Consider the following 24,137-nt stretch of genomic DNA (forward strand, 5'->3'; position numbering starts at 1 on the left):
ATGTCTGTGGCTTCAAGGAAAAATAACTCTTGCTGTCTCTGTGAACTGAACTAGGTGAGCGAGGCATCCTGAGTTGGGGGCACGGGAGACAGACACCTTCTACCTGGAAGTTTAGGGGGAGCACAAGTCAGGGGCTGCTGCACACCAGCCCGGAGAATGTGGGCCGGTGGCTTCACTTCACTGAACCTCAGGTCCCTCATCTGTAGAATGGGTCTAATAAAACCCTCCGTGAGTTTGCCATGATGGTGAAATGTGATCAAGTCCCAGCCCACAGAAGGCCCATAAACAGTGGTTTCTGGCATCCAGACAGACACTCTCCCAGGAAGCGGCAGACACCGCAGGGTCCCCACTGGGCTAAGGTGGTCATCACTGAGAGCCCTGGAGATGGTTGTGGCCAGAGAGGGACTGTGCTAAGAGACTCGCAGGCTGGGCCAGGGCTAAAGCCCCGCCCCTGTCACCGAGGACACGCCTCCTTCCCTCTGCTCCCCTCCCCCACACACGCATGTGCGCTAGTGCGCACGCGCGCTCTCTCACACGCCAGCCGCGTAGAATCGCGCTGCCATATGTACCTCTCGCGAGAAGAGCGAGTGCGGCTTGCCAGCCCTGAGTCAGGAAGTCCACACTGGCCCCTGTCTCCCCGCCCTGTGGCCCGCGTTCCCTTCACTCAGAGAGCACGCCTCACCCCAGCGTACACACAGGCACCAGGGTGATACACACACACTAGTGCACACCTGCACAGACCCACGTGCAAACCACGCAACTCCAGAGACACGTAGATGCACACATGCCTACATACCTGTACCTGCCATACACAAGCACGCTCACACCTCCTCCACACATTCAGACGCACTGTGCCCACCCCCACAAAGTCACCCTTACACACAGTCGTGTGCCACCTGTATAAAGCCATTGGTGGCCAGATGCAAGGCCTGCTTCTGTCCCGAACATGCACACACAATGCACCCGGGCATGCCCTCCACACTCCACCACACGGCTCACACATACAGCCACCCCCCACAGGCACGTGCATGTGTATACACTCCCCAGTGAGCCTCCATCAAGGACATTAGAGGGGGTGGGGGGAGTGGGAAGGAAGCGGGGGCTCTGGTGTGCCCAACACCAAGTCCCTCCCGGGAAGAGCCCCCTTCCCACCATCGCAGCTTGCTCACCTGGGGATGTGCTTGCTGGGCTTCTCCCAGCCATAATCAGGGAGGAGTGGGCAAGTGTGCTCATCAGAAAGTTCTCGGACCAAGAGGTCAGCCTGGAATCTCCAGGAGATGGTACACCCACCCCCAACAGTGTCCCCCACTCCCAGCGCTCTTCCTAACCCAGCGGCTCACAGTCCTAGAGGTCACAGCGGAAAAGGGCTTCACTGTTCATCTCCGACCCTCCCCCAGCCACCTCCACCACCGAATGTTCCTGGTAGGCAAAGCTGTTGAGAAGGTCAGGGCTTGTCAAAGCCACACAGCCAGCTGGTGGCCGCCCTCCGTATTCACAGCCTCAGGGCCCTGTGCTCCGACACACTGCCTCTGGAGCAGAGCGTTTGGGGGCTTTCAGGGGATCAGAACCCCCTTAAGAATCTGATAATAGCTTCTGAAATACGGACTCTCCAGCTACAAACGCCCAGATACCCACACGTAACGATTTGCATTCAATTCAAGGAGTCTCCAAGCATTGGAAGGCCCCACAGGAGAGTGGTTCTCAAACTCTGGTGGGCTGGAGAACCACCTGGGAACGTAAAAGTCCTGACCTCCAGTCCCCAGTCCCGGAGACTCTGCTTGCATAGGCTCCAGGGCTTCCCTGGTGCCTCAGATGGTAAAGAATCCACCTGCAATGCGGGAGACCTGGGTTCAGTCCCTGGGTTGGGAAGATCCCCTGGAGGAGGGCATGGCAACCCACTCCAGTATTTTTGCCTGGAGAATCCCCATGGACAGAGGAGCCTGGCGGGCTCCAGTCCAGGAGGTCACAAAGAGTCAGACACGACTGAGCAACTAAGCGCAACAGGTAGGTGCAGGCATCTGTACTGATTACAAGTCTCCCAGGAGTTTGATACAAGGGGATCAGAAGACCCCTGGTCCACGGGGATCATATACTCAGGGCAAGAACCTGTACTCTAGAAGGAGACCAAAGGACTCCCTTGTGGTCCAGTGGTTAAGCATCTACCTGCCAATGCAAGGGTTCAATCCCTGGTTCTGGAAGATCGCACATGGTGTGGAGCAGCTAAGCCTGTGCACCGCAACTGCTGAGCCTGTGCTCTGGAGCCTGCAAGCTGCAACTGGTGAAGCTCACGCGCCTAGAGCCCGTGTTCCGCAACAAGAGGAGCCCCCGCAGTGAGCAGCCCGCACACCGCAGGGGAGAGTAGCCCTGCTCACCGCAACCAGGGAAAGCCTGCGCCTAGCAATGAAGGCCCAATGCAGCCAAAAATGATAAAAGTAAATAGACTGAACATTTACCTTTAGGGAGGGGAGACAGATGCTTCCAAGGACTTCATCCCAAGGGTGAGAGGGGCCTCAAGACAGCCTGAAAGGCCCTGTTGTAATTGGGGGGTGTCTTTTATGTGCCTGCTCCTGAGACCCCCACTCAGGACACTGACATACGTCTCAGGCTAGACTGTGCCCTCGCCCGGGGCAGGGACCACACACGTCTCATCTGTTCCCAGCCCGGGAGCCAAGCCTGGCCCCAACAGAGTGGTTCCGAATGGAACTGAACCAGGCCGTCAGCCCGGGAGGTTCATTCCAGGCCCCTCAAGCAAGCATCCAGGCTAGTTCCCACCCCCGTGGGTGCTGAAACCCAGCAGCTCTCAGAGCAGCTCAGTGAGGGAGCGGCTTGTCCAGGGCCTGCCCTCCTGGCCCGGGCCCTGCCTCTGGGAAGGGGCCCTCTCAGAAAGCCTGCTTTCCGAGTTCTCCGTCCATTTGACCTTCCAGAAGCGCTGTCAGGAAAGCCAAGTCTTGTCTTCTCTCTCTCTCTCTCCAGGTGATATTGGTGGTCAGATGGGATTGTTCATTGGTGCTAGTATCCTTACAATACTAGAGCTCTTTGATTATATTTATGAGGTAAGATGTGGGATTGCTCGTGGGGGACCACCAGGCGCCCTCATCCTGCCCCGACGCCCAGAACCAGAGCACGAGGCGGGGAGAGCTCGGCCTCCCTCCACCCAGGGCCACCCTCCCCTCCCTGTGTGTGGACACTGTCTGTCCCCGCGCCCCAGGCACCGGGGAGGGGTGGGTGTGAGAGACGGAAGCCACAGGCCTATCCCCAGGGCCGTCTACACCCGCACGCAGGGAGCCGGAGGGATGAGCAGGAGGGCATGAGTCAGTGCAGGGGCCGGCGCGGAGCCCCTGGGCCTCATGTGGGGCTTATGCATGGGTGTGTCTGCACCCACACACTCACACCACACACACTTATACCATACTCATACACAACATACACACACGCACACACCCCCACACCCTCCACACACACACATGCCACACACACTCCACATACACATAGACACCACGCTTATACCATACTCATACACAACATACACACACACATATACCCCACACCCTCCACACACACACATACCACACTCCACATCCAGTCCACACCCACCACTCGCATACACATGCTATACACACACACATCGCACACACTAATACCACACTCACATATAACATACACACACATATACCCCACACCCTCCACACACACACATACCACACTCCACATCCAGTCCATACCCACCACTCGCATACACATGCTATACACACACACATCGCACACACTAATACCACACTCAGATATAACACACACACACATATACCCCACACACTCCACACATACATGTACCACACACACTCCACATAAACTCCACATACATACCAGTCACATACACATGCTATACACACATCACACAAATACCACACTCACATATAACATACACACGCATATACCCCACACACTCCATACATACATGTGCCACACACACATATACCACACACTCCACATACACATATTCCACACACACTTATACCACACTTACACACTGCTCACAAATACATATGCCACAGGCACACAACATATACTATATAGACACACCACTTGCACACACATGACATGCACATACATCATATACACTAATACCACACTCACATATAACAATACACATACATATACCCCACACACACATACCACACACTCTACACACACATATTCCACACACACACCACACTTACACACAGCTCACAAATTAACACATACATCAGAGTTAAACCACATACACTGTACACACACACCATTTGCACACACATACATCACACACACTTATACCACACTCACACACAACATATACACACACATATACCACATACACACACATATCACACACATATACCACACACATACCATACTCACACCACATAGGCACACACACTCCACACATGCACACACACACATATTACACTTATACCACACTCACACACTGCTCACAAATACACATACACCACACACACACACCACATGCACACACACACCTGCCCTCCAGGTGACCCATCACCGGATCAGCACCTTCTGGGCTCCAGGCAGGTTTAGGGAAGGAGCACTCCTGAGACGTCATCAATCCTGAGCAGGAAGAGTAAGGGCACTCCCCCGCTCTGGTTCAGGGAGCTGTCGCCCTCAGGAGGCAGCTGGAACAGAGCCTCTGAAGGCTTCTCACACAGCAAACAGCAGCTTCAGGCACTGTGTGCTCCAGGGGCTCATCAGTCTTCCCACTGCATTCCTCCCAGCCCTGGGCTGGCTCCAGGGACTCCAGAATCCCCCAGGGAAGCCCGGCACCACCTGGGTCTCAGCCCAGCAGACGGGGCCTGCACAGCAGTGGCCTGCCTCCCAGAGGGGACCGGCAATGGCCAAAGGCCCCCCAAAGGGGGTCACTGTGGGGAGTGGAGAGCCCGGGTGACCAGGGGCCTGTGGAGCGCCACACCCCACCTCTCAGCGTGGTGACTGTGTTCCCATGCTGGGTCCCACAGCCAGATTTTGTTCTGCCCTGTTTAATCATTTCTGTGCAAAGATGTACAAAGTTATAGAAATTGAATCACATCAGAAAACATATTTAATAACTACTCTCTTATTGAGGATGAAATGTTAGCACAGTTGTGTCCCAACCTTGTGAACTGTGGAGTTTTCAGGCCTCAAAAGTGACGAGTAACTGTCCCCCCAGGACAGATGAGGAACCAGCCACGCCGAGAGACCAGACTGAGCAAGGGACCACACTGAGGCCCTCCCGTGTTCCCGCGCCACCCCCGTCCCCTGCCCCAGTCTCTAGCTCCTGCACCAAAAGCTTGGCTAGGGACCCTAGTTTGGGCTGCCAGACTGGGCTCCCATACACGTCTGTCCAGCTGCAGCCCAGGTGGCCGCTGCCCCTGCCTCCCCAGCCCAACCACGTGGAAGGAGGTCTCTCTCGCTACCTTGATGCCTTTCTCCCGGCCTGACCTTCCTTCCTGCCTTTCTTGCAGCTGATCAAAGAGAAGCTATTAGACCTGCTTGGCAAAGAAGAGGAGGAAGGGAGCCATGATGAGAACGTGGTAAGGGCGGCCGGAAGGGGGCTGCAGGTTGGTTAGTTCCTTGGTGTGTACAAGCCACGTGAATCCAGATGCCGGTGCCAGGCAGGACGGGAGTGCTCCGTCACACACCTTTCCATAGCTCGAGACCCTCCGCAGCTCCCAAGTTCAAGGACACTCCAGCTGAACCTTGAGCCTCTCTCTGAGACCCACCCTGGAACCCAGTTGTAGATTGGATCTGCTCCATGGATGCAGCGGAGACCAGGAGATGCTTCTGCCTGGACCAGCTCAGCTCCTCCCCGGCCAGAAGCCACAGCCCTCTTCTCGTGCCTTGGGAGACCAAGGAGAGGCTCCACGTAGGGCCACTCCCGTATTCCCTAGGTGGCAGAATGTGAGCAGGAAAGTCCCTGTTACTCTACCCCATTTGAACAGGACATAGGGTGTGGGGCCCTCTGAAGTAGTGGTGTTGTTTCAGCAGCTAAGTCCTGTCCCACTCTTTGCAACCCCATGGACTGTAGTCCACCAGGCTCCTCTGTCCATGAACTTCTCCAGGCAAGGATACTGAAGTGAGTTGCCATTTCCTTCTCCGAGGGATCGTCCCAACCCAGGGATCGAACCCGCATCTCCTGCTTAGCAGGCAGATTCTTTGAAATAGAATAGAAGGTAGAAATAGGTAGAAGCAACAACACCCATAACTGCTGACCTTTGTAAGCCTGGTATGTATCAGGCACTGTGTTATGTGCCTTAAGAGTGACATGTCGTTTCAACCCTAGAGTCTTATCTCCTTTTTGTATATGAGGCAGTTGTGGCCCAGAGGCCCAGGCTACAGAGCTGTGGGGCACCGTAGCCTCCTTCCTACTCTGCCTCTCTTTCCTCAATTCTAAGAGACAGCCCCTCTTATACTGTCCACACTCTCCTTCCCAGATTCAACCTGTTCCTGGACCCTGGTCTCCGCTGAACGTTGTGGGTATCACCAACTTCCCCCAAGTCAGCACCCAAGCCCCAAGAGAACACCGCATTCCATGACCATTGCCGCCTTAAAATCATAACATCCCAAGTGGATCCCAGACTCCTCCTCCTCCTCCTCCTATCTGGCCTCCCGTTTCTGCTCCAGACACTGTTTCTCCACTCATCTCCCAGGCTAAACATCCCACTTTGATTCTCTCGGGTCCCTGTAGCTTCTTTTTGAACAGAAGACAGCTTCTGTGGAGGGGAGGGCAGTGTGGGTGGAAGGAGCCCCAGGCTCTGGACTCAGCTGACCCGCCTGGTTCCCAGGGCCCTTCTTCCCAGTTGTGCACCTGAGGGCACATTACCTCCCTCTCTTAGCAGCTGCCGGATCACTGGGACCTCAGGGGGTGCCATCAGATTAAATGAGACCAGGCCCTGGGAAGCAATGAGCTGTGACTAGTTTGTAGTAAGCACTCAGCGAATTACTCAGAGAGTAATTACTCAGGGATGGATCTCAGGCTCCATCCCCTTGCCCCACCCTCCCTTCTGCCTTCAGAATGTCTCAGAGACATAGCCTCCTCCTTTGCACCACTCCCAGCCTCATCCTCATCTAATCTGCCCCAAATTCTTGGCACAGAATTCTGCTCACATCCTTCCCAGCCTCCAGCCCTCTGCAGGGCCAGGAATCACCCAGAAGATTCAAAGGCACCTCATCCCCGCCCTGCTCAGGGACCCGAGATAACCCTTCCCTGAGGCCAAGGTCCCTTCCCAAGGTCCTTCGGGGGCAGCTGGGATCAGGGGTCAGACTCCCAGCTGAGACCTCCACTGTTTTGCCTCAGCGATCAAGCAGCCCCTCCTGCCCAGGCCAGGCCACAGGTGGCCCCTCCTCCACCCCAGGTGGACCCAACAGAGGTCCAAGGATGAGGGCGGGATGGGTCATCCACACCCCAAGGCTACTCACCACTCAGATATAGCTTCCAGTAACACAGCAGGGGGCCTCTAGAGAAGTCCACAGGATATAAATATGGGATATATTGTACAACGCAGGGAACACAGCTACCACCCTTGGGCTGCTCTGTTCCTTATAGATGTGTTAAGTCACTTCAGTCATTTTGGACTCTTTGAGACCCCACGTGTAGCCCGCCAGGTTCCTCTGTCCATGGGATTCTCCAAGCAAGAATATTGGGGTGGGTTGCCATTTCCTTCTCCAAGGGGATCTTCCCAAGCCAGGGATCAAACCTGTGTCTCTTAAGTCTCCTGCATTGGCAGGCAGATTCTTTATCACTGAGCCACCTGGGAAGCCCTTAGAAGGTCAAACTAGCTGCTAAACCCCATCACCAGGAAGCTCCCTCCGCACTCTGGGGGAGCGCCTAGGTGGACAGTGGAGAGGATTCTGAAGGCAGTGAGACCCCCCACACACACCCCCGCCAGCTTCATGCCCGAAGATGGCAACCCACACCAGAGGGGTTTGGGGCGGAGCAGCAGTCCTTGGAGAGCCCACCGTGGGCGGCACGGTTCCCAGGGCCTGGGCTGGGCTGCAGGGGCCCTGGGACGCATTTTTGCTGAATGAACATCAACTTTCCTCTCCCCGCCAGAGCACTTGTGACACGATGCCAAACCACTCCGAAACCATCAGCCACACTGTGAACGTGCCCCTGCAGACGGCCCTGGGGACCCTGGAGGAGATTGCCTGCTGACGGCCCTCGGACCCCCCGGCACCACCATCCCCCACCCCCAAACAGACCTGGCCCAGGACCAGGACAGGGGACCGCAGGCTCAGGTGGGATGGCCCCTGCCCACCGACGGAGAGAAGCAAGAGCCCCCTATGCACACATAGCAAACTCTGCTGAAACCTCGCTCCGGCCTCGTCTGGCACGACGCGTCCTCGGGCCCCGCCGCTGCGCGTCTGCGTCCGACCCTCTTAGGAGACGTGAGTCCCGCCCTGAAACTGTCCGAGAACCGACCCGCCATCACATCTCACTGCCAGATGTACAAAGCACTGCATGCTCCGACCCCTCACGGCGCCGCGTCCGCGTCTTTCTCCGTCCGCGACCCTCGCTGTGCGGTTTCCAGCAGCCCTGCGGGGGGACCGGGTTCCAGCCCCGCAGTGCACCTCCACGAGGCCGCGCTGGAATCACACTTGCACACTCCAGAGGGAGCCCGCAGAGCCCTGGACGCCGTCCGGTCCTCCTGTCGTCTGTGAAGGTTCTTAACCTGCCCACCCACCCCGCCCTCCGCCTCCCCAGGCCGGCCGCGGGGTGCCCGGGGCCGCCCTGCTCCCCTCCCGGGGCCCGAGACGGAGGCGCGGCGGCCGGGGGCGCACAACCGCGGTGCCCACGCCGTCGGCTCTCCCCCGTGACACGGCTTGTACAGTCTGATCCTGTCTCTTCGCGGGGGGGGGGGGGGGGGGGGGCGTTTTTGTTTGTTTGTTTGTTTGTCAGAGATGTGTTTCCTTTCGTTTTCCAAATCTGGGTTTTGATGTTCTGAGGTTTGGTTTGGTTTTTCCATTTTCTCTGGCGTTTATTTATTCGTGCTTCCTTCCAATCACGGTCATATTAAAAGCTGGTCTTGTGGACATGGCTGAGTCGACTCTGCGTTTTCCCTACACTCTTTCTCCCCAAGATGTTAGGAAACGGCCAGACCTGCCACGTCAAAACCGACAGAATAGACGATAGATGGATAGACATGATGATACAGATAGACATAGATGATACATAGATAGACATAGATGATAGACATAGATAATACATAGACATAGATGATACATAGATAGACATAGATGATAGATAGATAGATGACAAATAGGTGGAGAGGTACAGTTGATGAAACACTTACCTTTACAAAACATGTACACTCTTATTATATTCTATCCTATCCTGCATCTTTAAGCGCTGTTGACTGCAACACTGTAAGTGGCTTCGCCACGCCCACAGTCTCAATGACACTGCCCTGGACCACAAGCATGTGGCATGAAGACAGGGAGGCAGAACTCACTGCCCAGACTGGCAAACCTCAGAGGAGGCCTTTGCATCCCTTTCCCTGGCTCCTCCTGACCCGGTCAGTGAATTTGGTCTGGACACCTGCCCCAGCCTGGCCTCCCTCCCACCCTCCTGCCTTTCCTGTCCCACTCTACAACCCACCCCCTCACCCCCATCCAACAGACCTGCTTCTGCCTTGCTCCCCATGACTCTTGCATCCTCCCGAGAGGATGTCCATGTGGGAAAGGAGGTGGGAAGATGCCTCTGGTGGGGTGGGAACGTGCCCTTTCAACCCCCATTGTGGCAAGAGAGAGCTTTCTGCTCCAGCAGAATGCTTGCCCTCATAGCGTCCTGCTAATTCCACAGGGGCAGCTCCTGTAGTCTAATCTTTCACTGCCCCCCCAACCACTCCCAACTCAAAGTCACCCCCAAAGTCATGAAGGAAGACCTAAGATGGTTCATACCTCCCTCCTCATGCACAAGTGCATAGAAAGCGCTGGCTGGACAGGGGTCTGGTCCCTGCTTTGCTCTCTTTCCCTCTCCTAACACAAGGAAGTGATGGATGAGATCATGCACCTCTCTGGGCTCCGTTCCCTCCATCTGAAGCTGAAAAGAATACCTTACCGGTCTTCACAGATGCTCTCCAGAGGCCCCCTCAGACTCGAGATGCTAGGACCGCATTACAGCATACCGCTGGTATGCTGGTGGGACAAGGCATACCAGCCACACTGACAAAAGCAGGACGGGACCTGGCGCTCACGGGCCTCCTGGGGAGCTGGGACAGGGCACAGCCCTGCTGTGTCCTCCCACGCATCCTCTCAGCTGGCCTTGGCCACGCTGGGGTTTCATTTCCAGAAACAGAGGACGCAACCGCTGGAAGGGACCTTTTAGTTTTCTATCTCTGCCGTAACGAAATGTCAAACCTAGTGACTTTAAAACAATACAAATATAGTCCAGGAGGCCAGAAGTCGGACGTGGGTCTCACTGGGCTAGAATCTAGATGTCAGCAGGGCTATTTTCCTTTCGGAAGCTCTAGAGGAGAAGCTATTTCCTCACCTTTTCCAGCTTCTAGTGTCTGCCCACATTCCTTGGCTTGTGGCCTCTTCCTCCTTCAAAGACTGCAACGATGGGTTGAGTCTTTACGTCACAACAACGATCTACAAGTCTCATCTTCCTCTAACTCAGATCCTCTCCTGCCTGCCTCTTCTGTTTTGTTTTGTTTTTAGGTAACTAGGTTGCTTTTTTTTAAGAATATAATTGCTTCTTTATAATGCTGTGTTAGTTTCTGCTGTACAATGAAGTGAATCAGCTGTTTGTATACATATATCCCTTCCTTCCTTAGCCTCCCGCCCACCCATCCCCATCCCACCCCTCTAGGTCATCACAGAACTCTAAACTGAGCTTCTCGTACTTCACAGCAACTTCCCACGTTTTACACATGGTAGTGAATGCCTCTTCCATTTTTTAAAGACTCTTTTTATTGACCCAGCCAATATTTCATACTAATCCTCCCATCTCAAGGTTATTAACTGGTCACACCGTCCCTGGTGGCTCAACTGGTAGAGAATCTGCCTGCAATGTGGGAGACCTGGGTTTGATCCCTGGGTTGAGAAGATCCCCTGGAGAAGGAAACAGCTACCCACCCCAGTATTCTGGCCTAGAGAATTCCATGGACTATAGTCCACAGGGTCACCAAGAATCGGACACAACTGAGGGACTTTCACTTACACTTTCAAACCGGACATGGAATAATGGACTATTTCAGAATTGGGAAAGGAGTATGTTGAGGCTATATGTTGTCACTCTGCTTATTTAACTTAAATGCAGAGTACATCATTCAAAATGCCAGGCTGGATGAAACACAAGCTAGAATCAAGATTTCTGGGAGAAATATCAATAACCTCAGATATGCAGACGACATCACTCTTATGACAGAAAGTGAAAAGGAACTAAAGAGCCTCTTGGTGAAAGTGAAAGAGAGTGGAAAAGCTGGCTTAAAACTCAACATTCAAAAAAAAAGATCATGGCATCTGGTCCCATCACTTCATAGCAAATAGAAGGGGAAACAGTGGAAACAGTGACAGACTTCATTTTCTTGGGCTCTAAAAGCACTGCAGATGGTGACTGCAGCCATGAAATTAAAACACCTTTGCTCCTTGGAAGAAAAGCTATGACCAACCTAGACAGCATATTAAAAAGCAGAGACATTACTTTGCCAACAAAGGTCCATCTAGTCAAAGCTATGGTTTTTCCAGTAGTCATGCATGAATGTGAGAGTTGGACCATAAAGAAAAGCTGAGTGCTAAAGAATTGATGCTTTTGAACTGTAGTGTTGGAGAAGACTCTTGAGAGTCCCTTGGACTGCAAGGAGATCAAACCAGTCAATCCTAAAGGAAATCAATCCTGAATATTCATTGGAAGGACTGATGCTGAAGCTGAAGCTCCAATACTGTAGCCACCTGAAGTGTGGAAGTCCCTCTCCAAAGAGAAATTCACTCTTCACTATGTCAGACTGGAAATAGTCCTTCTCGTGCCTATACTATAGGATGTAGAAGAACAGAGTGTCTTTAGACTGCTCCTATCGGGGATGGAAACCACATTAAATGTCTATTTAGTCAGTTGGGAGGCTGTCGGATGCTTCTGCCTCATTCCAGTTTAATAGTTTCATACATTTTTTAAAAATCTATAACTTGAATTGCAATTTGAACTTCTTCATTGGATTTCTGGCTTCCTTTTTAAATTTTTTCAGATCAATCTGGGATAGAGTGAAGAATATTCTAACAGGTTTGGATTGCTCCAGGCTTCAGATATGTATGCATCCCTTCTGATTTAAGGATTCTGGCTTTGTTCATCTGGGAACAGGTCTATAAACTTAACTTATTTAAAGAAAAGACAGGAAATCCAAGAGAGTAAATCAATAGCCAGGTACTAATTATAATAATTAACTGACTGTTGAGCAAAGATAGAATCGTAAGCCTAAATTCCTGGGAGTGGTGGTATTTTTTATTATTATTATTTCAAACAAGTAGCCTTGTGTGTGATCATTTCTTTAGCGACGACCTGAAGAGGTCTGGTAGACACAGGAGACTTGGAAAGTGTCACATTTTCTTTTTTTTCAATTTTTGGCCACACTCCATCGCATGAGGGACCAGGGATCAGACCCACACCCTCTACACAGGAAGGTGGAGTCTTAACCATGGGACTGCCAGGGAGGTCCCAGCGTCACATTTTCGAGTCACCCAAATGGTGATACAGTGGCTGGGAGTTTGGTATAATCACAAGGTCAAACCACAAGGATGAATTATCAGTGACCTCAAAGGGGCAGACCAACCAATTGACTGGTTGATCAATCAATCAAATAATGGCACATAATCTCAGAAACAGAATCAGCCACAGTTAGGTGAAAGGAGAAAGTATCTGCCAGGGGCTGAGCTGGCTTTTACACACTGTTCTTTTATTGTTTGGTGCCGAGAGAGCGCAGAGTTCTTTTATTTTTCTCTCCAGCTTGGACCTATTTTTATAAAGGTCTTAACCATGAGCACACCCAAGGATAAAGAATCCACAGAGGGTCTCTAGATGGTTCTTGGTGAGCTGGGAGGGAGAATGGGAGAGGCCAGCCCCAGCCACAGGTGTGGTGGTTTAGTCCTTCAGTCATGTCCGACTCTTTGCGACCCCGTAGACTGTAGCTCACCAGGCTCCTCTGTGCATGGGATTCTCCAGACAAGAATACTGGTGTGGGTTGCCATTTCCTTCTCCAGGGATTCTTCCCCACCCAGGGATCAAACCTGGGTCTCTTGCATGGCAGGCAGATTCTTTACCAACAGCCATCAGGGAAGCCCAAGTGTGATTTTTTAATGATTCCCTCGGGTGAAGCTCAGCTCAGCCAGCCTGAGCCTGGAATGCAAGGAGGAATCTGGGACCTCCTCCTCCACAAGCTCAGAGATTTCAGTTCGATTTTGAGAACTAAGCTTGGAGCAGAGACAAGCGCCTCCAGAAAGCACCAATGAATGAGCTCCCCTGTTACAGAGAAGCAAGGAATTGACTCCTCCAGGGGTGGGGGGAGGTGCCGTCAGCCCTAATCCAGCCACAGCCAGGCAGACCCCACACTGCACAGAGAGAGCTTCCTGGCACAACCGGGAGGGGAGCGGGCAACCAAGGAAGTGGAAACACATGAAGAACAAGGGGTCTCCATTCATTGATTGTCTATTAAGCGCCGGGCACTTGCCCTCAAGGAATTTATCATCTGAGTGGGGATACTGACAAGTAAACAACTCTGAAAGATGGATCTGAAGTTTTGCAGCAGCAGAACACGAGAGCAGCATATGGGAAGCCGCAGGGGGTGGGACGCTGGAGGAGGCATAGCTGTGGGACTGCACGAAGGTCCAGGGGAGCCCAGAAAAGAAGAAAAGGGGGAAAATGTCCAAAATGACACTGAGCGGCTGGTGGACGTGTACGGATGCAGGGCCGGGACACCTCACCTCACCTCACCTCACCTCTGCATCATGGTTGAAATCCTTTAATTTCTTCCTCAGCTCTCCAAGTGTCTAGGACTGGATTTCCTAAGCCAAGTGTTGATGTCCTTATCTAATGGCTTTGTCCCCAGCCATTTGGGATTCCTAGCGTGTGGAATCATTTCGCACATGCATCTGTGTATTCCTAAGGCTGATAGGCTCAGTGTGTTTGGGGCCGCAAGTTGCCTGGAGACCATGAAAGGTCAGTGGGAATAAGCCTAGCCTGAGAATGAGTAGAAGGGGAAGATCTCTTATTAATTCAATTTAACCTTCTGTGAAACCTACACTCACTGACTTTGCAAGAACAAAGCGATAGTTGGCAAAAGCTTTGGACAGTCAAAAGACTGCAATTCTGACCTACTTTTGCTATAAACTGACCATATAACTTTGGACAATTTACTTCACTTCTCTGCCTCAGTTTCCCCCTCTATGAAAGATGAGAAGGACTTCCCTGGTGGTCCAGTGGTTAAGACCCCATGCTTCCACTTCAAGGGGGACAGGTTCAATCCCTGGTCACGAACTAAGAGTCCTCATGCCATGCCACACAATGCAGCCAAAAAGGTAAAATTTTTTTAATTAAAAAAAAAGTGAGGGGTGGGAAATGGACAAAAAGTCTCTGGTACATATCAACTCTAATAGTCTCTGACTCTAAATTGAGAATAGGTGTCAGGTATCCAAGCAAATGTTCCATTTACTTCTCAAAGCTTCTGTTTCCCATATATATGATAGAGATGATGATTCCTAGGTTCCAGGGTGAGTATGAGAATTAATGAGCTAAGGTGTATATTTTCTGTCTTTTCTTCTTTCTTTTTATTCATGTAAAACACTGATTTTAGCCTTGTTTGGATTTTTTTAAAAGGTGAAAGCTATGAACTCTCTCCCCAAGAAAAAAATGCACATGGTCCAATAGATGTACACAAAATTTTGCATACAATTTTAGAAGGGTTATGGACCCCAAGGAGCCAGATCCTCTAGGAACACACCCCTGGTCTAGAAAGTGTTAAACTCTCCTCCAAAAGAACTCCAGGGTATCACAAGAGCAACTTTCTCCCCATAAAGGATATTCTTTCCTTTTTCAATTTACAGGAAGAAGGGTAAAAAGATAGATAGGATTTGATCGATTTCAAGGGTTTTTTTCCTCCCACAATTTTTTAAATCTTTGGCACCTGCTACAGCTTGTGTAGTAGCAAGTTCTCACAGCAAAATGAATGAACAAGCAGAAAAAGAGGATGAACAGAGAACCTTGGAGATGGGATTTCATCAGGTTATTCTGTATGTGTGGAGATCACAAGGGCCAAGGAGACCTGCATACATAGAAAGCAACTGTAGCATCGCTTTGCACACATCCCCATGACCTGATTCTTCAGGAATGTGACCATCGCATCCACTGCATTCAGGAAATGCGTAGGCATGTTCTCTGTCGAGTCCCTAGACAGGCACCCTTGTTGACATCTCATTTGTTTCCAAGCAAGACTGTAATAGTGCTTTTTGTTTAAAAAAAAGAATAAAACCATCCGCTGCTAATGGCTGTGAGTGATGCCTTGGGATGGGGAATTTGGATGCCTTGCCTCCTTAAATCTGCTATCCACGATGCCGGGCTTCTGCAGTGGCTCATTTGACTAACTTAGCACCACCATGGGCCATTTCTCTTCAGTGTAATTCAGACAGTGTGGCTTCGTTTCAAAAGGAATTCCATCCAAGTTAAAATAAGCCCAAGGGGAAGACACTGGAAGCTACCAAAGAATCCTTAGCTCCACCTGCTTTACAGGGAAGAGGGAGAAGAAACAGCTGAAAAACTTCAAAGCACCAGGTGGGGGCCTCTGTCCAGACTTCCTCTCTCCTTGAGCACTTTGTGTGCTCACTACATAGCCAGGCACTGTGCTAGGCAGTTTCCTGTTGTTCAGTCGCTTAGTTGTGTCCAACTCTTTGCGGCCCCATGGACTGCAGCACGCCAGGCTTCTCTGTCCTCCACTATCTTCCAGAGTTTGCTCACATTCATATTCATTGAGTCAATGACGTCATCCAACCATCTCATCCTCTGCTGTCCCCTTCTCCTGCTTTCAGTCTTTCCCAGCATCAGTGTCTTCTCCAATGAGTCAACTCTTCGCACCAGGTGGCCAAAGTATTGGAGCTTTAGCTTCAGCATCAGTGCTTCCAAAGATTATTCAGGGTTGACTTCCTTTAGGATTGACTGGTTTGATCTCCTTGCAGAGATCCCCCGTGCTAGCCACTGTGGGGGTTCATATACCAAGAGGATGGGGCTCAGAGTGGAGGCAGGCAGAGATGAGCAACAGAACACAAGAACCTAGCAGAGAGACGTTCAGCAGAGATGTACCAGGTACAGGCACCCACTAGAGAAGAGGCACCGGGACTGTCTCCTGAGGAGGAGCAGGTTCTGGCTGAAGCCTCGAAAGGTGGGTGGAAGTTGCCGGGGAGGCAGGTTTGCGGAGGAGGTCCCTGAGCAAAGGCTTGGAGGTAGAGGAGGATGTGGGATGTCTGGAGAAGCTTGGGTACCTGCTGGAAAGAACTGGGCTCTCTGCTGCCCTCCGTCCGCCGTGCCTTCCCATCCCGGGGGTCCTGCCCAAGAGTTGGTCCAGCTATGGAGGCTGGGACACGCTGAGGACAAAGCACAACCTTTGGAGTTCAACAGCCCCACTGGAATCCTAGCTCCACCAACTGCATTACCTTGGACAAAAGTCCATTTCCATTGAGTTTCCTGGCACCAAACTAGTGCAATAATGAGGGGACCTGTACTTTTCCCCCCTTATTTTATTTCTATAAATTGGAATATAGTTGACTTAGTGTGTTGTTTCAGATGTACAGCAAAGTGAATCAGGTATACATGTACATATGTCTGCTTTTTTAAAGACTCTTTTCCCATAGAGGTCATTACAGAGTATTGAGTAGAGTTCCCTGTGCTACAACAGTAGGTCCTTATTAGTGAATTTTTAAAAATGACAAACAGGACTTGCCTAGTGGTCCAGGGCTTAAGACTTCACCTTCCGATACAAGGGGTGCAAGTTTGATCCCTGGTGGAGGAGCTAAGATTCCACATTCCTTGTGGCCAAAAAGTAAAACAGAAGCAATAGTGTAACACCTTCAGTAAAGACTTTAAAAATGGTCCACATCAAAAGAATCTTTTTTAAAAAATGAGAGCACTTCACTTAATTCTCCCCCATTTCCCATAGAATTTTCTGCCGCTTTGTCCAAAGCCTGTCCCCTTCTGCTCCTTCTTCCAGCACCTTCTCCTCTCCTCTTCCTCCTTCTCGGCAAACAGTGATGAGGGCACTGGTGCGGACCTCCCAAGGAAGCCCTGGTCACCAGGACAGGCAGGACATGTGTCCATGAGGTGGGTGGGGGCTTGGCACCCCCAGACCTCAGGGAAACCAGACATGAGGTCAGTGTTTCTGGAGCCCCCTCCCCCCACTCTGTACCCCATCATGTACGAGGCGCCTCACTGCTCTATATTATGCCACTGATAAATTATTGTAAGATGGCCTTTAATAGCTCCTCTTACCCATGAGGAACTTGCCTATGAGAGGTGGAATGACCTTTCCAAGGCCAGGCAGCCAGGATAAGGGAGAAAACCCCACTGAACCATCTCTTCCCAAACTATGCCAAACTCCCTGCTCCAAAGGAGGTGAGTCAGACTTGGATGAGAAGCAGCCTGAGTGGCCCCTATGAGAGGTAGAGCGGTCCGCATGAGGGCTCAGGAGGGACCGTGGTTCCCTCTAGAGATATGCCTGGAGCCTGAAAGTTAGTGCTTACCAATACCATGGAGTGAACTGTGGCTATATTGAAAGAAGGTATCAGGGCCCATTCATTCACTGATTCTACAAACTAGCTGAGTGTCTACTATTCATTCAGGATGCCTCATTCATATACTCACAAGGTTCAGTTGGGCAACTCTGCCAGGTGTGGGCAATGAAGGCACTGATGCATACCCCCCAGTCAGGCCTCCAGGAATGGAGGCAAACCTCCATTTGAAGGTTTTTTGAACTTCAAGTTTTTTGAAGACCACCTGAACTCCAGCCCATGGGGACAGTGAGGAACTCCTGAGATGCTTCTGGCTCCAACATACCACCTGGAAACACAGTGATAGCTGAGAACCACACTTAGACTGACAGAGGATGAGATGGTTGGATGGCATCATCGACTCAATGGACATGAGTTTGAGCAAACTCAGGGAGATAGTGAAGAACGGGGAAGTCTGGCATGCTGCAGTCCATGGGGGTCACAAAGTGTCAGACATGACTTAGCAACTGCACAACAACACTTGTGTTAAACTACACTTTATTAGTTGGTTTGTCTTCCCAGGCCTGGGTCAGGAACCAGGCACCATCTCCCAAGCTGCCATCCATTCTCTCTGCCTGTCCATCCAGAGAGAATCCTACAGCTCACAGCCATCCACCCAGTCACTGAGGTCTTTGCCCTGGCAGTGATGCCTCCATGCCTCCCTGAGGATGGAAGATGGGGAAGAGGAGAGAGCAAGTCAGCTGCGGTCTTCAGTCTCTGCTCAGAGAAGAATGGGAAGGAGGTGTGGGCTTTAAACCAGAAGTGAGATGAGGAATGGGGCTAGGCAAGGGGAAGAGAGACAAGTCAGCATGTTAACTGGCCAAGAAGCCCCTAGGGGAAAAAAATATTTTTTTTTTAAAGGAAGAGAATGACCCATAACAAGTTATCTGTCTAGCCTCGCTATTTTAATGATGGAGATACAGAATAATTTGCTCAAGTTCACCCAGGAGTCAGTGGCAAAGGCCTGGGGTCCTGAGGTCCAGAGCCTCAATCCAGTTCTCTCTTCCTACACCATGCTGCTTCTGCAGACAGTGATGCCACCGTACAGGTGTGCGGCCCTTCAGGGTTTACACAGCACTGTCACACCCATCACCCATTTATCTGTCATCCCCCCGGCAGCCCTGTAAATTAGATTGAGCCAATACTGTGTTCCCTATATTCCAAATGAAAAACTGAAGCTAAGATGAAAATTGTTTGCCCATGGCCCACAGCTTGCAAACAACAGAAATGCGCCTACACGCCATTCTCCCCGGCTACCAATGTGGGTCTTTCCACTGATGGTAACTGTAGTTTGTAGGCTCTTTTAGGAACATTACCTTATTCCAGTGTTCACACAAGCATCCTGAGGATGATAAGCAAGATCCTGGGGTCCTGGGGATCCTAAATACCCAGGGGTTCCAAGTTTGGGTAAATCGTGTCCTCTAGGATGTCAATGTCAAAGAGCCCAATGGCAAGGAGTGCCCTTAGAGGACCTCAATAGATCTATTAAGTGAGAGGGGTTGACTGGCTTGTTCATCTCTTCCATTAGACTGAGACCCTTAAGGGCCAAGAACGGAGTGTCCACCACCTCTGAAGCCCAGCACCCAGGACAGAGCCTGGCATAGGTAAGTTCTCAGGTGTGCGTGTGGAGGGAATAAACAACACCTTTCTTACTTTCTGCAACCACTACCCTCTGGGGCCACCTCTCAAAAACTTACTCCCAGCATACAAGAGAGTCGTTCTTTGACTTAGCCCTGTGGAATCTGTTTCTCCCATCCCAGGGTGGTACCTCCAAGTCTTCGGATTCCTGCCTGAGCCTGCATTCACCCTTCCTGATTTTACAGATGTGCATCCTCTCTGGCTGAGCCTGAGAGGCTCAGTTCCTGGGGCTCAAATCAACATGTGTCCAAAGCTGTGGTCATCCTCAAGGCCCACCTTAGACTTTCTCTATGTCCGCAGTCCTTTTCAACTCCTCTCCCTCACTGGCCACACATCACTTGTCCCTGGGCCTCCTCCACAGCCCCTCTCCTGTTCATCACCCGTACAACCGTGCACGTCCACACCTTCCATCTCTCACTGGACTCCTGCCAAGGCTTCCCCACTAGTCCCCCCCGCCTCTAGTCCATCCCCCTTCCTTCTACTCTTGTGGTGACATCTGATGCCTTCCCGATGACCTCACCAGTTTTGTCACTATCACATCCACCTTGGGTTCTTGTGCTCTGACCACCTGGGGGAATTTTACCTGCCCCACATTCTGTCCCCTGCTGGTCTCCCATCTAGTTATGGGAGTAAAGGGAGGTAGGAGGCTCTACAGAGTGAAACTCCCATCAGAAGAGGCTAGGAAGCTGTAGGGCTGCTGCTCCAGGAACTCCAAAGATCTAGTCCAATGACCCAATAGATGCTCATCCAACTCTCTTGCCCCTGACTATGGTTCCCAAAGGCCATGTTGTGGAAAGGAGGTGAGCAAAGGGAAGACTGACAAGTTGGTTCTCCAGAGAACTCACCCATGCTTCAAGCAGGGAACTTTTTTGATCTGTTGTACTAGACAAAGATGCCACAGTTAAGAAACAAAGTTACTAGACCCTGATCCAACATAGGCAGAACTTGGAAGAGCCAGGCTTGACTCTGTGACCTCCGGTGACTTCTTTATTCTCCCTAAAACTCAGTGTACTATCTGCAAATACATTGGTAGTGGTGAGCAGATTAGAGTGTGAGGCCATGAAATAATGCCTGGGATAAGATGTGAAAGTAGTGTGAAAGTGAAAGTTGCTCAGTCGTGTCTGACTCTTTGCAACCCCATGGACTATATAGTCCATGGAATTCTCCAGGCCAGAATACTGGAGTGGGTAGCCTTTCCCTTCTCCAGGAGATCTTCCCAACCCAGGTTAGCTTCCTGCTGTGATCCTAGTTGGAGCAGGGGGCTCCAACCCACATTACTTACCAGCTGCCCAGGCCCTGGGGATCTTGAGTTATCTTCATGGCACAGATAACAGTATCCTTGAGATTGGGATTCAATAAGTCTGGGGTGGGAGGCAGAGAAACACGATGAAGGAACAGGAGGTGGAGCTGGACATCCAGAGTCTGTCTGTCTGTCATTCTCACAGACACACACCCTCCTCCATGCTAACTCCATCCCTGTCTCTCAAGCCCTCTGGAAGCACAGGCCTTACTCCATCACTTCCCCCATCAGAAGCCATCCCCCACTTCTTCCCACAGCTCTCCGGACAGTGTCCCACCTGGGATTCTAAATCAGATTCATGGAGGGCCACTCTCATCACATGCCCCACCCCACGATCCATGGTGGACCCGGCAGGCAGCGGGGGTTCCCACTCAGACATCAAAGCAAGAGGAGCAAATAAGGCCAGAGAGGAAGCCCCAGCCAGCCCCGGGCCCAGGCCCCACCTACCGGAGCAGTACATCTGGCACAAGTTTGGGACATTGGGGTTGAGATTTTTGCACCACTTTCGGCTGTTGATCTGGAAGATGCCGCTGTTGGTACTTCCATCGGCTTCGTGGTCCACGGCACCTGTGTTGAAGCCGCTTGCGAAGTAAGCAAGACAGATCCCTGCATAGAGTGGAGACACAGGCCTGCGGGTGGGATGATGGAGGCCAACCCAGACCAGAGAGCTCACGGGGTAGATAGACCCTGTGCATCAGCTCCTCCAGGCCTCAACTCGTGTTTCCAGTAGATCAGGGCTGACACCCTCTCGCCTCCTTGACAAAGGAATCCACCGAAGCTCAGAGGGGCAAAGTGACTTACTCAAGGTTATACACAGCTACCACACAGCAGGAGCCTGCAGGTCTCCCGACTTCCTTCCTGCCATGATCCCTCGGCCTCATCGTCCACACGTAGCAGGACCCAAGAAATGCTTGTTGTGAATGAATGAACAAGAGCTCACTCTTTAGAGCCACGACTGGGAAGGCACAGGTGGGACCGAGAGAAAGGGCTGGAACTAGAGAAGAAATGAGTCCAGGGGTGGTTGTACCTCTTAGGGTCTCAAAACTTCCACCAGCTTGAAAAGTTTGGTCTTACTTGGCTTTGCTCCATGTGCCCTAACTTCACTGGCAGTGTCTGATCCTAGTGGCCGTGATTCCATTAAAGGCAGGAAACCATTCTTGCCCTGTGGCACCCAACTTACCAGCAGGAGAGGATATAAGGAGCAATTCTGCTTGGCCACCTGTCGCCTACCCTTCCAGGTTCCTACGCAATACTGACTCAGTGGACATGAACTTGGGCAAAGTCCGGGAGATGGTGAGGGACAGGGAAGCCTGGCGTGCTGCAGTCCATTGGGGTCGCAGAGTCGGACACGACTTGGTGATTCCACAACAACAACCTTTCACCTGCCTGCTGGGTATTTACCCCAATCCTGGGTGTCCTCCACCTGTCAGCTCATAGGATCCTGATTTGAAAAAGGAGGAGAACAGAGGCTCCCAAGGCCACAGCCCTTGAGTGAGGAGGAGGGAGGGCGAGCAGGAGGGAGACATCAGGGTCCTTACAGTCAGCCAGGCTGTAGCCCCGGTATCCCTCCAGGCCGAAATCCTGAAGCACCCTGGCCAGCTCGCAGCGACTGTAGACCCTGGCCTGGCCGGAGGAGAGCAGGCTGCTGAGGACAGAAGCCAAGGCCAGCAGCACGATCCCGGGCGGGCAGGGCCACCTTCTGGGAGCCCAGCTCCCGGCTTCCATGCGGGCGGGGGGGCACAGAGCCCCCGCCACACTGGTTCAGAGCTAGGCTTTGAGATGGCAGGCCGCTCACAGAAGGCTACCCCTGGAAGAAGAAGGGAAACAGCCTGAGTGGACGGGAAAGTGGGGAGGGGGGCTCCGGCACAGCCAGCCTGCCCCCTTGCCGCCCTGGTGGAGCATCAGTCACGCCCCCAAGAGCCCAAGAGGGTTCCCCAAGGTCAGCCCCTTTCCCCTTCAATTATGCTTTTTTTTCCCTTTATTTTTAATTGGAGGATAATTGTTTTAATATTGTGTTGGCCTCTGCCACATGTGCCTGCGTGCTAAGTTGCTCTAGTCATGTACGACTCCATGCAACCCTAATGGACTGTAGCCTGCCAGGCTCCTCTGTCCATGGAATTCTCCAGGCAGGAACACTGGAGTGGGTTGCCATTTCCTACTCCAGGGGATCTCCCTGACCCAGGGATCTTATGTCTCCTGCATTGGCAGGTAGGTGGGTTCTTTACCACTAGCTCCACCTGGGAAGCCCAGCTTCCGCCATACAACAACATGAATCAGTCATAAATACACATATGTCTCCTCCCTCTTGAGCCTCCCCCCACCTCACACCCCATCCCACCCCTCTAGGTCATCCCAGAGCACCAGGTGCTACATAGCAGGTTCCCACTAGCTGTCTATTTTATTTAATACACATGTTAAGGTATATGTTTCAGTGCTACTCTCTCAATTCGTCCCACCCTCTCCTTCCCCCGCTATGTCCAAAGTCTGTTCTCTCTGTCTGCATGTCTATTCCTGCCCTGCAGAGAGGTTCATCAGTTCCATATTTCTATAATAAATTCCACATATATGCCTTAATATACAATGCTTGTTTTTCTCTTTCTGACTTACTGCACTCCATATGACAGACTCTAGGTCTATCCACATTACTACAAGTGACCCAATTTCATTCCTTTTTATGGCTGAGTAATATTTCATTGTCTGTATGTACCACAACCTCTTTATCCGTTCATCTGTCAATGGGCATCTCGGTTGCTTCCATGTTATAGCTATTGTAAATAGTGCTGCAACGAACATCAGGGTACATGTGTCTTTTTCAATTATAGTTTTATCAGGGTATATAGCCAGGAGTGGGATTGCTGGGTCATTCCAATCCTGCTTCGTACCCTCCTGTCCCAGCAGCTGAGAGAAGAGGAGGGAAACCAGGGAGAAGACAAACATGTTCCAAGCTTCATACTACACGTCAGGCATGGGACTTCCCTGGCAGTCCAGTGGTTAAGACGCTGCAACACAGAGGGAGCAAGTTTGATCCCTGGTCGGGAAACTAAGATCCTACATGCCAGGCATCACTGAGTCCTAAAGCCCAAGATTTCACAACTCAGAAGGGACAAAGTTTGCAGATCTTAGTTCCCCAACCAGGGATGGAAGTCAGAACCACCGCAGTGAAAACTCAGAGTCCTAACCACTGGACTGCCAGGGAACTCCCAGAAGGGACAGAGTTTGGGCTGAAACCAAAGTTTACATGACTCCAAAGCGCCACCAGGATTTGGCCATAAGCAGATGTTCCCAGGTGGCACTGGTGGTGAAGAATCAGCCTACCAATGCAGGAGACACAAGAGACTCAGGTCCTATCCCCGGATCAGGAAGCTCTCCTGGAGGAGGAAATGGCAACCCACTCCAGTATTCTTACTGGGAAAACTCCATGAGCAGAGGA

The 24,137-nt window shown here is 51.6% G+C and overlaps 2 protein-coding genes across 3 annotated transcripts in view; one reads left to right on the forward strand and one right to left on the reverse strand.

The window, feature by feature from the left end:
- Window positions 1-8,699, forward strand: part of ASIC2 (acid sensing ion channel subunit 2) — a 1,201,082-nt gene extending 1,192,383 nt beyond the window's left edge. For both annotated transcript variants that reach the window (XM_061140983.1, XM_061140982.1), the window contains exons 8-10: window positions 2,974-3,053; window positions 5,493-5,561; window positions 8,081-8,699. In XM_061140983.1, the coding sequence (XP_060996966.1) occupies window positions 2,974-3,053; window positions 5,493-5,561; window positions 8,081-8,182 (251 nt within the window). In that variant the 3' untranslated portion in view covers window positions 8,183-8,699. The remainder of the gene's footprint in view (window positions 1-2,973; window positions 3,054-5,492; window positions 5,562-8,080) is intronic.
- A 9,665-nt stretch (window positions 8,700-18,364) lies between these two features.
- SPACA3 (sperm acrosome associated 3) lies at window positions 18,365-22,447 on the reverse strand. The gene is made up of 4 exons (XM_061140985.1): window positions 22,246-22,447; window positions 21,155-21,313; window positions 20,690-20,768; window positions 18,365-18,431 (listed from the first exon to the last, which is right to left on the reverse strand). Exons 1-4 carry the CDS (start codon window positions 22,430-22,432, stop codon window positions 18,365-18,367), a joined length of 492 nt encoding a protein of 163 aa, XP_060996968.1. The 5' UTR covers window positions 22,433-22,447.
- Window positions 22,448-24,137: the final 1,690 nt, after the last annotated feature.

Source organism: Dama dama, chromosome 5, assembly GCF_033118175.1.
Source record: "Dama dama isolate Ldn47 chromosome 5, ASM3311817v1, whole genome shotgun sequence".
Lineage (NCBI taxonomy): Eukaryota > Metazoa > Chordata > Mammalia > Artiodactyla > Cervidae > Dama > Dama dama.